Here is a 16676-nt window from a genome sequence, read left to right as displayed (position 1 = left end):
ACCTGCCCCTTTATGAGTGGTTCCCCAGGGCCACAGCACTGCCTCCAGGTCACGCAGGCTATGTTAAACCATCCCAGTTTTTAAAGAAAGCACTATTGAAAAAGATGGAGCAGATTTGGACCTATTTTTTCTTCTATTAGGCGCAGGGTCTCTGTTCTAGTGCTTAAGTCTTTGATCCACTTTGAGTTGATTTTTGTGCAGGGTGAGAGACAGAGGTTTAATTTCATTTTGCTACATATGGATTTCCAGTTTTGCCAGCACCATTTATTGAATAGGCTACCTTTTCTCCAGTGAATGTTTTTGCACCTTTGTCTAGTATGACATAACCATATTTATGTGGGTTTGTCTCTGTGTCCTCTATTCTGTACCATCATCTACATTTGGTGCCAATACCATGCTATTTTTATTACTATAACTCTGTAGTATAGTTTAAGGTCTGGTATTATGATGCCTCCTGCTTCACTTTTCTTGCTAAGGATTGCTTTAGCTATTCTGGGTCTCTTATTTTTCCAAATAAATTTCATGATTGTTTTTTCTATTTCTATGAAGAATGTCACTGGGATTTTAATAGGAATTGCTTTAAATCTGAATAATGCTTTTGGTAGTATGGCCATTTTGACAATATTAATTCTGCCTATCTAGGAGCATGGGAGATCTTTCCATCTTCTGAGGTTTTCTTCAATTTCTTTCTTTAGTGTTCTGTAGTTTTCATTGTAGAGGTCTTCCACCTCTTTTGTTAGATTGATTCCAAGGTTTTTGTTTGTTTGTTTGTTTGTTTTTTAGGCTATTGTGAATGGAGTAGTTTTCCTAATTTCTCTTTCAGTGGATTCATCACTGATGTATAGGAATATTTTTGACTTATGGGTGTTGATTTTATATCCTGCTACTTTGCTGAATACATTTATTAGTTCTAGAAGTTTTCTGGTGAAATTTTTTGGATCTTCTAGATATAATAGGCCCAAATCTTCACCATATAAACCTAGGATCTGACTTCTTAACAAGACTCCTAAAGCTCAAGAAGTAAAATCAAGAATTAATAAATGGGATGGATCCAAATTATAAAGCTTCTTCTCAGCAAAGGAAACAATTAACAAACTGAGGAACGAGCCTACAGATTGCGAGAAAATCTTTACCACAAGCACCTCCAATAAAGCATTAATCTCAAGGATATATAAGGAACTCAAAAAACTTAACACCAAAAAAACACAAATAACCCAATCAATAAATGGGTTAAGGAACTGAACAGACACTTCACAGAAGAAGAAACACAACGATCAACAAATATATATAAAAAAGTGTTCAACATCTCTAGCAATTAGAGAAATGTAAATCAAAAATACTCTAAGATTTCATCTCATTCCTGTCAAAATGGCAATCATCAAGAATACAGGCAACAATAAATGTTGGCAAGGATGTGGTGAAAAAGGTATACTCATACATTGTTGGTGGCACTGCAAATTGGTGCAACCACTCTGGAAAGCAGTATGGAGATTCCTCAGAAAATTGGGAATGGAACCACCATTTGACCCAGATATCCCACTCCTTAGTTTATACCCAAAGGACTTAAAATCAGCATACTATAGTGATGCAGCCACATCAAATGTTTATAGCAGCTCAACTCACAATAGCTAGAATATGGAACCAACTTTGGTATCGCTCAATAGATGAATGGATAAAAAAATGTGGTATATATACTCAATGGACTATTACTCAGCTTTAAAGAAGAGTAAAATTATGGCATTTGCCAGTAAATGTTTGGAGAATATTATGCTAAGTGAAATAAGCCAATCCCACAAAACCAAAGGCCGAATGTTTTCTCTAATATGCAGATACTATTTTATAATAAGGCAGGGGGGCCCTAGGGAAGAATAACATTACCTTAGATTAGGTAGAGGGAGTTGATGGGAAGGGAGGGGATATGGAAGGAAACAGACATTATTACTGTATGTTTATATGTGACCACATGACCAATATAATTCTGCAACATGTACACTCAGAAAAATGAGAAATTATATCCCATCTATGTATGATATATCAAAGTGCATAAATGCATCCTACTGTCATAACTAATTAAAACAAATAAAAAAGAAAGAAAGAAAAAGATGGCATGCTTTCCCTCTTTACTCAGTTTCAACTCTAACAGAAACTGACAGGCTCAATTTTGGATAATTTTTTAAAAAACCAAACACAAGAACAGGACCAAGAAATCCATCTTCAGGTGTTAGAGGATAGAAGAGAATCTAACACCTTTTATCTTCAAGTCCTAGTTTACGCATCCTAAGGCATGGTGGCAGGGCTCTCTGAAGAAACCTAGTGAACAATGAATTTATTTATTTATTTTTATTTTTTTTTTTGAGGTGAATTTTCTGGAAATTTATTATGTTTTACTTCAAAAAAGTATAGAATACAAAGAAGTATAGTAAATCACTAATCAGGGGCTTGTCAAGCCTGAGGCAGCAAACTGAGGGCATTGTAGCCCCTACAGAGGTGACAGGTGTCCAGCCCAGGGTCAGTAGCTCAGAGATGCTATCTCATCATCTGTAGGCTTTCTTGATAGACACCCTCCAAGGGAGGGTGGCGCATCCTTGCTGGGTTCTTTGATTCAGAGGGGTTGTAAAGAGTCCTAGGGGATAGATAAAATCCACATTAGCTTCCTAATGAAATGCAAAGGAAGCTGCATCATTGATGATTGCTCCTCTTTGGCTGATAACGGGAATGAAATGCTGTCAGTTTCTTTAGTACCATCATGAACCTTCTCACAGATTTTATATTACTATTTTCTTGGCATCATTATATTTAAGATTTGACTCCTTATAAATGCCCTGAGATCCGGGGATCTAAGTTCTGAAGGGCCTCTCTGTAACCCCTGCTCAGTACCAGAACTAGCCCTGCCCATCTGGTCTTCCCACCAAGTGGAATGTGTTTGAGGTTCACACTTGATTCAATTCACAGATCCTCCAAGGATGGTCGGTTTCAGGCTGAGTTCAACTCGTGCTGTGGGTAAGACTCTTGTGCTTGGAATGTAGGAAGCATTCAGTAAGTGGTTTATTGAATAATCAAATTCAAGAAGAACTTATAAAATTGCATCTCTTACCAAGTCTTGACACCCTGCAAATGTGACTCCAAAAGCAGAAGCCAATGACCAATGGACAGACTTGAGTATTCAACATTTTTAAACTCTGCCCCTAAGGTACAGTGTTAGTGAGCTTCCTGTTGCTGTGACAAATACCTGAAATAATCAACTTAAAAGGAGGAGAGTTTTATTTTGACTCATGGTTTCAGAGGTTTCAGTCCACGGTCACTGGGCCCTCTGGCTTTGGGCCTGTGGCAGAGCAGGAGCCAGGAGGAGGAGGCCGCTCAGGAAGTAGAGAAAGAGACTGGCATCCTAATATCCCCCTCAAGGAAACCATTGGCCACCTAACTTCCTCCCACCATACCCCACCTTCTCCCCATAGCATACCAGGCTGGCAACCCTGGCCTCTGCCCACATGGGCCTTTGGAAGCCAGTCCACATCCAAACTATATAAGGCACCATAAGCATAAATAGCAGATTGGAGAAGGAATTCATGAGCATAAATTTCAGATGAGGTGTTATGTCCTTCCTACTTAACGAATTCCTGTTCATCAATATAAAAATATGAATACCCCAATAGGAGAAATACAAATGATCGGTAATATGTTCGACACATTTAAATCTCACTGTTTTTTTAAAAGTAGCTATTTTCCCAAGGGGGCCATCATTTTTCTCCCGATCAGATTGGCAAAAGTAAACAAGAATGCAGATGTGCAAAGCTTGATAGGACATTGGGAAAGCATGTGAGTGCACTTCCGGAGAGAGGGCGGGTGGTTCAGCATGGTCTGAAGGCCAGTTGAGCAGTATGTTCCCACGTTTGGAAAATGACCCAGAAACTCCACTTTTAGAAACCTGTCTTAAGAAATCATGGAAAATGTGAGAAGTCGCAACTGGTTGTTGCTGTATTGTTTATCATTGCAAAAAAAAAAAAAAAATTGGAGATCAATTCTTCAGTTAAAGAGGGATGGATATGATACAGTACAAGAACTTTTAAAATAAAGAAGACAGGAGGAAGAGAAAGAGAATTCGGGGGGAGTTATGGGTAAGTTTTCTTTCTTTTTTGTTCAGCTACATTTTCTGAACTTTTTTATTAAAATAAACTTACTTTTGTACATACAAAGAAAATATTTTTCTAAAACAAAAAGTCACGACTGCTTAAATGATTGATAGATATAAATAATTTATATCAGCTGTAAAGCCTCCCAGACGTGCCAGTTACATGCACATCCTGATTTGAGACAATCTGGAGAGAGATGGAAAATGCTGGCTGGCTAGGCGAGGGAGCCCCCGTCTATTTTCCTCTCTCATGCCAACTAATCTATGCTAAGGAACCTTCAGACACAATGACTCCATGGGTTCCCACAATGCCCACAGCTCCTCACCCTGCAACAGCAAGTTTGTTAAAAAAAACTTACATGACATTCACAGATGAAATGGTGTGACACTAGGGATCTGCTTTGAAACAATCTGGGGAAGAGGAAAAGTAAATGGGATAGAGATGAAATAAGACTGGGTTGAGGCTGGTCATCATAAAGGCTGCAGGGAGATTACAACATCAGAGCACCAGAGTGTCATATGATTCCCTCTACTTTTGTACATGTTAAAAGTTTTCCATATCAGGCTGGGGCTGTGGCTCAGTGGTAGAGCGCTTGCCTGGCATGAGTGAGGCATTGGGTTTGATTCTCGGTACCACATAAAACAATAAATAAAGATACTGTGTCCATTTACAAGTAAAAAAAAAAAGTTTTCCATAATAAAAAGTAGGAAATGAGTGATCTCAAGAATCTAGCAATGTTGAATTTTAGTTAGGTATAAGAATGGTCAAGACAGCTGTGAAGGGCTGGAACTAGCGCAGAGACAGAGTGCTTGCCAGCATGCACAAGTCCTGGGGTCCATATTCAGCACCACCAACAAAATATTTTTTTAAAAAAAGATACACAGTAAAAGAACCAAAAACAAATGCACAGGGCATATAAAACAGAAACTGATTTACATACACACACCGATAAACTTGTAGAAAATTTCTCAAAAAGCAACAATCCTCATATGCTGTTAGAGGATTTTTTAATAATTCCTTTTATATATTTTTTTTAATTCAAGGAGAGAGGGGGAAAGGTCACAGTAGGGCTTAAAAATGAGATGAACATGGCCATGGCCACAGACTGGAGTCAGAAAGCAAGGACAGTGGCCATCAGCTCACCCTCTGCACAGGGGAGCAGGACCCAGAGACACCCCCGGCACAGGGGTGGCAGAAGCAGGCTGCCAGCCCTGGCCCTCTCGGCCTCTCCCCTCCTCCCTTTCCTTCCTCCTCTGCTGTGACTGTATTGCACACCTCCCCCCCCCTTTGATCTCTTGGTTTTCAATATTCTCTTGGGATATTAAAATTTCCCTGCTTTTGTAGACTATAGTTATTTTCTCCTTGTAACACTGTCAGTTTCTGTTTTGCAAATGCCTTATATTGTTTAAGGCATATAGTAAAAGTACCTTCAATTTATGAAGGTAATTTCCTTAGGGGAGGCAGAGAAGGAGGGGAACACAGTACCCACACCCTTGCTAACTTCAAAGAATCTAGGGAAGACAGCATCCTGCCTTTTGGTCTTCTAGGGTAGGAGGAGTGTGATAGGGCAGGGACTTCCTCAAACTGAGAAGGGGGTTCAGACACCTAGAAGCCAAAAGATTAGCACCAATTATGTTCTATGTATGTAGTTTTACATACATAGAAACTGAGGCTCAATGATGACGCGATTTCCTGGAGTCCTAGAGTTAATTCTTAGCCAACCTAGGACTCTGGATAACACTGCCACTACCACCGCCGAGTGCTGGTTCATATCAGGCACTGAAAACACATCGTCTAATTTAATCTCCCATTAACTCTGCCCTATCTCGTGTTGTTTGGTGCTTTAATTTCCATTTTTCAACTAAAGAAACTAATGTTCAGAGAGGTCAAAGACTTGCTCAAGGTCACACAGTGATGGAGAGGCAGCAGTGGGTGCCAGTCCACATCCTTCCTCCCTTCTCCCCTCTACTTCTCTGAGAGCCCTGCACCAGTCCTCAGAGTAGGATAAGGCAGCTGTGGAAGCTGGATGAACATTTTCATTCCAAGCTTCTGAAAGGAAGCTAGGCTGGTATAGCTCTGTCAATTTAAAAACCATGTGGCCTAAAAGATGAAAGAGTGGACACTATTAAAATACTTGACACAAAAGCAAATTCCTGCCTGGTGGCGTATTTGCAGCAGCTGACAGGATTAGCCTGCTGCTCCCTCTGTGAGGGTCTGGGCTCACTCCAGTGCACAGCGGGCATACAGAGCCAGGAGAAAGCAACCGGAAGCCTCCCCACACACAAAAAGCCACCCCCCAAAGCCAACACCCCTCATCAAAGCTGCCACTCAGAAGCTCCTCTGGCCAGCTCCAGGACAGAGTGACAAAAACCCAGGCTCCTCCTCTCTCCCCCTCTCCAGGGTCACAAGGAATTCTGTGACCTGAAGCTAAGCCATGCCAGCCCTCCTGGCCCCAGAGGTCTCCCCAGTGACCTGGGCCAGTTGGCTCCTGGGTCCTGCAGGCCAGGCAGCTCAGGCCTGGCCTCATGGCGACTCTGAGGGCCGCCTCCTGCCCTTCTTTCTCTGGCCCTGTTTTCCCTCACCAGCTTCACTTCCGCACGCTTTGTTCCTGCTCACTCAAGGATCTTGTAGGAAAGCCAGATCCCTCGCTCCTGCTAAAAAGGGAAGGTTTTAAAACTTGGAGAGGGGTAGGGCTGCCAGATTTAGGGAAACTCAAACAAACAGGATACCCCATTAAAGTTAGATTTCAGACAAACCGTAATGATTGTTTAGTATAAAGATGCCCACACAACATTTGGAACAGACTTATGACACAAAACACTACGTCTGTTTTATCTGAAGTTCAGTGCAACTGGTATCCTACACCTAACAGGCAGCCCTGTGTGGTGGGGGAGGGTGGAAGTAGCAGGAGTCTAGAAGCACAAATCATCTGGTAAAGAAAACTCAGAATGGAGCTGTGAGGGTCAAGGCAGGAGGGAGGAAGCACCTTTGCTGAGGAGCTCTCACACCACAAACTCCTCAGTGCATTATTTCATTTGAGTTTTCCAATAATTGTGTGCATTAGATACGTTTACCCTCACTTACACATGAAGAAACAGAAGATCAGAGAATCCAGTGACTAAAGTCTAACTTGCTTCTGCACACACCCCACACCATCTCTGCTGTATCAAGCTGCTTTCCTACTGGTGCAATTGCATAATTTCTATAGGCTGCAAAAAAAGGGGTCCTGACTTTTCTAATTCATTCATAAGGAAGCAACTTCACATGGCATATATCTGCAAAATATAATTTTTCTATTACAGAGAAAGCACTGGAGTCTTCTCTCCTTTTGGGTACTTATCCCAATCAAGCACATCACCCCCAAAGGACCCGTCCAGGGTCTAGCTCTTGAAGAAGAGGCAAAGAAAGAGTAATAGTCAGGAAGTGCAGCATTCCATTGAAGATGATCACGTACCCCAGTTTTCAGATGACAAAGGACAAGGGATGTGTGACCCCATAAAAGATCCTAAGAGAGAAAGCACCCTCCATCACTTTTTTTCCCCCTTGTAGAGGAGATTGAACACAGGAGCGCTTACCCATTGAGTCACATCTCCAGACCTTTTTATTTTTTATTTTGAGACAAGGTCTTGCTAAGTTGCTGGGGCTGGCTTTGAACCTGTGATCCTCCTGCCTCAGCCTCCAGAGCTGCCGGGATTACAGGTATACACCACCATGCCTGGCCTCCATCACTATTCTAACAGACTAGAATCTCCATTGTCCAGAAAACAGTCAGCTAGATGTACAATTGGGGAAAAACTTGTAAAAAAGCTATTTGTCAAAAGGACAGTGGGAAATACTTCTCCCCACCTTCCTCCAAGCTTTGAACACTTATGGCACACAATAGAGAGGAAGAAGTCATAAAAATGACTGGACATGTGTCCTTTTGAAGTACAGTAGCTGTGGGACAAGTGACTATAAAAATGGCATAGTTGGCAAGATCCACATCTGCTCCTGCCCAGTGGGTTTCCAGACCAGAGCCCGTGGCCTGAGCCAGTCAACTGGAGCTTCAGTGCTGTTTGTTTTGTTTTTAATTTCCCTTTCCCCTCATGGATGCTAGCAGATCCCACGTACAATAAATAACTTGTCCACACCACACTTGCCACTTAGGGAGACCCCTGCGTCATTGGAGGGCAAAGAATATAGGTGTGGGGTGAGTGGCCACCTCTGCAGGAACCCATCAGGAAAGAAGAAGGGCACGGGTCCCACAGACTGTAACAACCAAGACCAGGAGGTGGGGCTGAGGCTGCCTGTGCAAGAGAGGGGCCCTGCTCTACCTGTACTTGCGTGGGCATGGCTTACTCTCCCCATTTTCCACCCTCTTTCTCCTCTAATCCTCCCTCCCACCCCTGCCAGGTGAAAATCCCAAAGCTGCAAATACTGATACCAGCCTTCCAGGACACAGGAGACTCCAGTTTTCTTGTGGAAAAAAGGCAAAAATACTCCATTCCTTGTCTGCTGCCAGCCTCAGCAAAGAGTAACAATGCATACTTTAAAAGATAATTCCACAGAGCCAGTAGGTGACAGTAGTCTAGGACAGTCATTCCCAGCCTTAATTAGTAGAGGACTTTAGAAACGATTTGGAGGGGCAAAGGAAGGGTCACATAAAGGAGTTTGAATTTCTGTTCCTTCTACAAGCCTGTGTCCCATACACAACATTCTTGGACGCTGCATGGTGGAGGGCTCGCAGTTCTCATGATATTACCATAATAGTATCTGGATCAATTTCATTTTAAATCCAAAATCTTTCAGATATTTCTTTTGGGAAGGCCAAATAATTAAGTTGATTTAAGTTGCACTGTTTCTAAAATCTAAAATAGAAATTCTGGCCAACATTATCTAAATTAAGTGTGATGAGGTTTCTAGGTGTTCTCTTGGATTACATGAGAAGATTCCCAGCAGGAGCTCGCAGGCTTCCCTGCTCTATGGCACTTCAGTCAGCCCAGTCTAAACATGCCAGGGGACCAGGAGGTCCAGAGCGAGCCCTGGGAGCTCATCTGCAGATAAGCAGCCTCTGGATATAGGGGAAGACAGGAGGGTCAGAAGGACTGAGACCACCAATGCCAGAGCTGGACAAGGGAGGTCCTGGAGCTCATCTGTTCCTCTGCTCCGAGGGGGAACCCAGGCTCCTCATGCAGTGGCAGAGCTGCAACTAGCACCTAGGACTTTATGTCTAATGCCCCTATCACCTCCCTACATGGAATCTAGAACCCCAGCACAAGACACTACTTACCTGAAGGTAAATTAAGATGGCAGCAATTTGCCTAAACTCCATCTTTGACCCTCCACTGCAGAATAAGAGTCCCCTCCCCCCAGTGACTGTGGAGCACTTGGAAAAGGGTTATGTAAGGGAGAACAGCCCACAAGGCCCCAGGAATTATCAGCTCATTCAGAGGCCTTGCAGGAATTTCCTGTTATGTGATTTGAGACTTGCAAATAGCCACCACCAAGTGAAGGCTGTCTCTCTTTCCCCCCCCCCCACTTTTTTTAATTTAGTTATTGGTTCTTTTTAGTTATACATGAAAGCAGAATATATTTTGATTAATTATAAAAGCAAGGAATATATCTTATTCTAGTTAGGATCCCATTCTTAAGGATGTACCTGATGGTGGGATTCATTGTGTTGTTTTCATATATGCACATGGGAAAATTATGTCAGATTCATTCCATTGTCTCTCCTTCTCCTATCTCTCCTCCGGGGACACTGGAGCTTTGAGTCACTAGATGCCTGGGCCTGAAGCTCTCTAGTGACTGGGCCTCTCTCTAGGAACGATGTCCACAGGGAGCCGTCATTGGAGGCTACCCAGAGAACAAGTGGCCTGCAAGCCCAGGGGACAGAGGAATCCCAGCTCTTTCTGAGAAAACTTGGGCAGCTCTGGTGCTGGGTGAGGTGTCACTCTACCTGTTGGAGGATGAGTCAGCAACATGGAACCAAGGCCATGGGACTTAGTTTTCAACAAAGCCTGCTCTGCTCTTCCTCCCTCCCACCCGTAACTATAGTATATAAGCACACACAGTACACAAAAGGGTAGGTGCCACATGTACATACCTACCCTGGTGGACAAATAAAGCACAATCCCTCTTATCCTCCCCCAACCACCCTGGCTTTGGGGATCTCTCCTTGGTTTTCCTTATAATTTTGAGCACTTGTGTTATGCACCCCCAAAGCCTACCACTTAGTTCTGGCTATCATCGCCCGTAGCCACCACTGGCTCATTTTGTTGCTATCTAGTATTCAAGTAAATGAACACATTTTATTTAACCATTATGTTGTCTAAAACATATAAGCTGTTTTTAGTTTGGGGCTATACAGAGAATATTCTTGAACACATCTGGCTCCCAGATGTGGAGTTTTTCTGTGACATGCACTTGACAACCAAACTCTGCCTCATGCAGAAGGCGCTTTCACCTAGGCAGGCTCATGCAATCAATGTTCCCAGGGGGTACTGCCTTTCCCTCCTCATAATGCCACCCATCAGCCCCGCCCCCCTCCCCCTGTCATGTATGAGAGGGATCATGGCGATTCCAAGGCAAAGAAAGCCCAGTTGGTCACCAGAATGTAGGTTAAAACCTGACACCTCCTCTGCCAACAAAGTTCAAGATTTTAAACTTCTGAGCTTAACCAGAACCAACAATTAAAACAACTGGGCTTTCCAGATGAAAAATGTCACAATGCCACCCAAAGTATTGGGGTAGCATCTCAGCCTTGGGGCCGAACTGCCTGCCCAGGCTATCCTCAGGAAGTAGGAATGTGTTCCCAAGGCCACAAGTGTGGGAAGAGTGCACACCGCAAACCCCATCTCTGTGGGTGGAAGAAGAGAGGACAGGGTGGGGAGGGGTCTCAGCTCTACCGACCTGTACACTGGCTGCATCTCTCTGGCTATGCCAATGATGGCACCTGGCAGGAAATTATCAAACTCTTCAAACAACTCCCGGATGTTGGTCTTGTACTTTAGATCGAGGTCCAGTTGAATGATCTGCTGTATCTCTGGAGGAAGAAGAAAAAAAGAAAGAAAATAAGGCCAGGTGTGGTGGTGCACACCTGTAAGTCTAGAAACTCAGGAGGCTGAGACAGGAGGGTCACAAGTTTGAGGCCAGCCTCAGCAATTTAGTGAGAGCTTATCTCAAAATAAAAAAGAGAGAGCTTAGATTTAGCTCAGTGGTAGGGCACTTGTCTCACAAGCTGTCCAGTGTTAAGTTGCTCATTTCACTCTCAATGGATAATACACTATGTGGACACTCCATATACAACTCAAAAGTGTTCAGTGCTTTCTCTTTGGAGCATGGGGTGTTAACACTCCCCAGAAGAGAGAAAAAAAGACATCTTCTGCTTAGGCCCCTCACTAGTTCATTCTGCAAACCCAGATCTGTGTTAAGATGCTAAACCAGAGAGAAAGAGCTGGAAGACCTTGGACACAGCCATGCTTTCAATCCACTGTCTACAAAACAAAAGGAGCCAAAATTATTCAGTCTTGCAATTATCTGACATGTAAGAGCTGTTAACTTCCACAGTGAGAAGAGAAGGAGGGCAGCAGAGCTGATCCCAGGTAGAAGCAGAGAGGCATGGCCAGTTCACTCTCTTGTCCTTCACCAGCCAAGCCTGATGGAGTTCGTGGCGTTGGTGCCAGGAGGGGGCCAGACACTAGGCGGGCAAGGGCCCTGGCCTCCAGGGGAGATGGTCAGGTTCCTGCAAGCAGAGGAGGAGCTAGAGCTGAAGCATGGACTAGAAGGGCCATGCAGATTCCCTAGAGGGGTGCCTGATGCTGAATGATACAGGAGAGCAAGTACTTGTACCAAGGAGAAGGACTGGCCCTGGGTCAGAACACATGAGCTCAAGTTCCACTTTTGCTGCTGATTAAACCTGTGACCCTTGGAAGGCTGTTTTACTCTCTGAACCTCAGTTGCTTCATCTATTAAAATAGGGAGGATAGTACTCATCTCATTGAGACGGGGAGGCTGGAGGATGAGGTTGGGTGTGGGAAATCTTACAGGCTCTAGGAATCCAGAGTCTGGACAGCAGGAGACTCACTAAGGCTTGAAGCATTCAAGGAAGACTTCCTGGAGGAGGACTTAGGCTGGGTCCTAAGCATGGGAAAGAAGAGGTTAAGTGACACCCACACCCACTCTAGAACATCAGGGTTTGCCCTTTTGCTCCCTACCACCTTTTCTTGCCTGGCCAGTCATAGCATTACGACTCTCTGAGGACAGGCTACCCTCTGAGGATTGGGACCACATCTTTGGCATCCTGGCCTCCATCCATTGTTCAGGGTTTGGTATTCAGAAAACACTCAGAGATGTTTTTGGAATTCAATAGCCAATCTCTAAATTATTCACACACACACAAAAAAAAAATCACAGCTTATAATTCAAGAAAAACTGATTCATTTGTTCCTTGTTCTATTTTCCTTTGTGACGCAGAAACAAAACCTTAGTTGACATTCTACATGACATTGTTAGAAAAGAAAAAAGAAAAACATTATAGCAGATGAGAATCCAGTTGCTCAGGCCAGAGGAAAGCAAGAGGCTGCTGGGCTGCTCTGGCCCTCACACAAGAGGGCAGGGGAGGGGAGCCGGAGCCCGCCAGGCAGACAGATGTGGATCCTGCTGCCTGCACACTGCAGCCCCCACAGGAGAGGAGTGAAAGGGCTGTTTTCCTTCCTGGACCTAAAAACAATAACAAGAGCGACAACCAAGAGTCAGGGGAGAGCCTGGGAGTCTGTAGGTCTGGAAGCCTGTGCAGTGACTGCTGGCCTTGGAGACGCCACCCTGAACAGGGGGAGGAGGAGAGACAAGCCTTGGCCAGAGCCTCGGGGAGGAGGCCCTGCACAGAGAGGGAAGGACCCCAGTGGTGACATGAGGAAAAGATGGGAAAGAATGGCCAGGAGTGAAAGCTGCAATCACCAAGAAGTCATGTAGACTGGTGGACCATCAAGGGCCAGCCATCTGGGGCTGGGGACACCGCGTGGCACACACATCTCCAGCCATTTATCTTCTTTCTTTGGGTCCATCCCATGTGCCATGTGCCAGGCTCCCACACCCAGGTTTCAGGAAGCTCTTACACATGGAAAAGCCAGGCCACAGAAAGTCCTAACAACGGGGACAGGAGAGTACACCCTCCCCGCAGAGAAATCCCATGGTCCCAGTTCCACAGATAAGAAGGGTGAGGAATCAGGGCCTTGGGCCAGGAGATGGGGCAGCTTTGAGGATCACAGTGGCAGTTCTGTGGTGTTGACAGGGTTATGAGAGCTGGGGAACCTCAGCCTCCTGACCCAGGGAGTGCTTCCAGCAACAGCCGCGATGGCCACCCAGAAGAATCCTTTTCTCAAGGAGTTTCTCGGGGGCCAGCATCACCCCAGCAAAACAGTTTATTTCCTATAATTGCCCAATACATTAAGCACAGTTATTCCTTTTCAGAGATGAAAAAAAACATTGGCCCAAGATCACACACAAGAAATCCATGTTGGAGTGGGGCCGCAGCTTCGGTCTGCATGACTTGAAAGTCAGCACACTCCTTCTAGTGCATCCCAGTTCCCCTTCAGAGAGGTGCTAGGGAGGCACACTTTGGCTCTGCTACCCCACACAGGGGTCCAGGGCTACCAGAAAGAGCCAGGGATGTTGAGAGAAAAAAATAATTCCGGGCAGCAAGCTGGTCAAGTGTGGATTTTCAGGAAAGTACACAAGGACTTTATAGTAATGTTGCTGCACTTAAAGAAACCTCTGGTGGTAGGAGAAGACTCCGTCCACTTAATCCTAATGAAGTTCTTCATGGGAAGTCTCCCACACACCATGTGTACCCTCTGGGCCTTTAAGACCACCTGAGTCCTATTTATTCTGCAAGCAGCAGCCTGAATGACTCCTTCCCTGGGTTGTCTGGGTTGGCACTGGTCACATATTGCGACCTCTTCTTTGTGCCCCTGAATGACTGCTGTCCCTAGCCGTTGCTCCCTCTGCACCTGCTCACCACTCTTGCACAGGGGAGGGGAATGTGCCAGGAGGGCAGAGCTAGAGACATTAGATGCTTCCTAAAGAGACCCTGCTCCCTCATCTCGGCAGATTCCTGTCATGTCTTAATGAACCTCTCCATAATCCAAGCACTTTCCCTGCCCTGTGCACACTGGCTAGAAGCGAATCCTGAAAGGTCCCAGGCAGCCTCAGGACCCAGGACTCGGAGGTGCGTTAACCGTACTTACAGATCCTCATTCCTAAAGCACCATCCAGGAGCCTCTGCAGCTGTCAGCACTGATGGCGAGGGGGGGGGGGTGCTTCACCCAATGAGTAACTGACTAGGAAGGAAAGCAGCCACAGCTCAACACAAAGAGACCCCTTCACCCTGATGTGAAAGGACAGGCCCAGGCAGGGGACAGAGATCGTTCCCTTTTATTCAGGGAGGCTGGAAGCCTCCCACAGAGCCTGTATTGTCACATAGGCATCTGTCCAGAAGGTATCCTTTTATGAAACTATGAAATAAGATGCCAAGTTGTAACTGTCGACTGCTGAAAGGAGTGCAATGCTTACCAGGAACACTGCAATTCATTAGCATGAGACTGTTTAAAGGGACTTGTCCTCTGGTCTCTGGCCATGGTGAAGCCATCTCCATGAGGACTATACCTGGGCAGTTTTATTCATAATGATGAAGGTGCTCTGAGGTCAAATTGAGATTGCTGCAGCGAAGGGACAGTCATAGTGATGGCCCAGAGGAGATGCTGGTTGAAAGACAGCTGGTACAATGGCAGCAGGACCACTGAAATTTAAGGAATAAATGAATGTGATAGTTGTTCCCAAAGCCAAGTGGGAATGATATCTATCATGCACGGGGAAGAATGTCTGAGAAAGGCAGACAAGACATCTACAAAACTCAAAATAATGGCCAGCATCCAGGAAGGACATGGATGGACATGGATGTGTACAAACAGAATAATCAAGAATGACAGATCTGAACAGACAGCCTGGTAATAACTAAGGCAATCTACCCATTTTACAGGTGGGGAACTGAGGAACAAAGAAAAAGAGGGGCTTGTCAGGGGTCATACAATCAAATTAAGAGGCAAAGCTGAGCTGAGAACTCAGGTCTCTGACTCCCCAGCTGATGCTCTTGTGCTCATTAGACTACAGCCCATCCTTTCAACATGGGCCATAAACTCCTGGACAGCAGAAAACATAATATTGTGGCCCAAAGGTGCCCAGCACAACCAGCTCATGAGGTATCCACATTATCAGCCCACACAAATGTCAACCTGAAGATAAATAAGGAGTGTAAAAGAAAAGAAGTGAGACGACCACATGGCTCACATCTAACAGCCAGTTCTCTGGAAAGAGAATGTTGTTCTCCCCATTCAACCTCAGGCAGAGATGCTATGAAATGATCAATCTTTACACTCCTCTAAGAACATACCTTGAGTTGTGTTAAACTCAAAGGAAGACAGGAGCCAGATCCGACGCTGCAGATACTAAGTGGCCCCAAGAGTCACAGGCTCAGTGCCTGGCGAGAGACACTCAGCCACCAAGAGAAAGATGCTTGTCATCCACCTCCCGGTTCCCTGTTCTAGTCAGACCTGTTCGTTTCTGGAAAAGTGTTTGCTGCAACGTCCAATTAGTTACACCTTCTAACCAGCCCCTCATGGTTAGAAATTTTCTTATGCATTTGCTTAAATCATATCAATAAGAGTGAAGCATCAATACATGCCAGAGGAAAACTTTCCACGTGCAGGGTCAGTGCTGCATGGGCCCCTGGCATCGGAGGTGCACACTTGTGCTGAGCATTCTCCTTGGGTGAACTCCGCTGCCTACCACTGGCTGCCTGCTCTGGAGAGGACAGAACCACATGAGCTCCCTAGATGACAGTCTGGCAACCCACTGAAGTATGCCACCCGAAAGGGGGAAAAGGATCCAGGGCTCTCTGGTCTGACACATAATTCCACTTGTGCTTCAGCTCCAAAGGACAGAGTAGAAAATGTGGTCCTCACAATAAGGTGGAGGAGGGAAGAATTCACTGGATTAGACAAAGGGGAATAAAGGGAAGGGAGGGGGGATGGGAGTAGGAAAGACAGTGGAACGAACCAGACATAATTTCCCCATGTTCATATATGATACACGATCAGCATAACTCCACATCATGCACAACCACAAGAACTCCAAGTTATACTCCATGTATGTATGATATGACAAAATACCCTCTACTGTCATGTATGACTAAAAAGAATCAATAAGAAAATGTTGTCCTTTCTTCACAAGGGGATGTGTCTGAGGCCCTGTAACGCCAGGCCATACTGGGGGGCACTGAACTGCAGAAGGCCACGTTCATGGCATTCATAAAAGCAGGGAGAGTCCCAATCGACATTCCTGTCCAGAAACAGGCTGGGACAACTCATCAGCTTTCAATTAAATCAGCCACAAGGCATGTCATCTGACCATGCGTGGAACTATAGCCCAGGGTGAGTAATCAATGACACCGGAATATGAGCAGCACAAGGGAAAAAACCCCAAAGAAAAAAGACGCCTTTCCTTTCCCTC

At 45.1% G+C, this 16676-nt stretch overlaps 1 protein-coding gene across 1 annotated transcript in view; it reads right to left on the bottom strand.

The window, feature by feature from the left end:
- The window catches only part of Xxylt1 (xyloside xylosyltransferase 1), a 160983-nt gene that overhangs the window by 67531 nt on the left and 76776 nt on the right, over positions 1-16676 (bottom strand). Inside the window, exon 4 of the mRNA XM_048794620.1 lies at positions 11022-11154. Coding sequence (XP_048650577.1) covers positions 11022-11154 — 133 coding nt within the window. The remainder of the gene's footprint in view (positions 1-11021; positions 11155-16676) is intronic.

The sequence above is a fragment of the Marmota marmota genome, unplaced genomic scaffold (assembly GCF_001458135.2).
Source record: "Marmota marmota marmota unplaced genomic scaffold, marMar, whole genome shotgun sequence".
Classification (NCBI taxonomy): Eukaryota; Metazoa; Chordata; class Mammalia; order Rodentia; family Sciuridae; genus Marmota; species Marmota marmota.
This window is presented reverse-complemented; position numbering and strand designations above follow the sequence as displayed.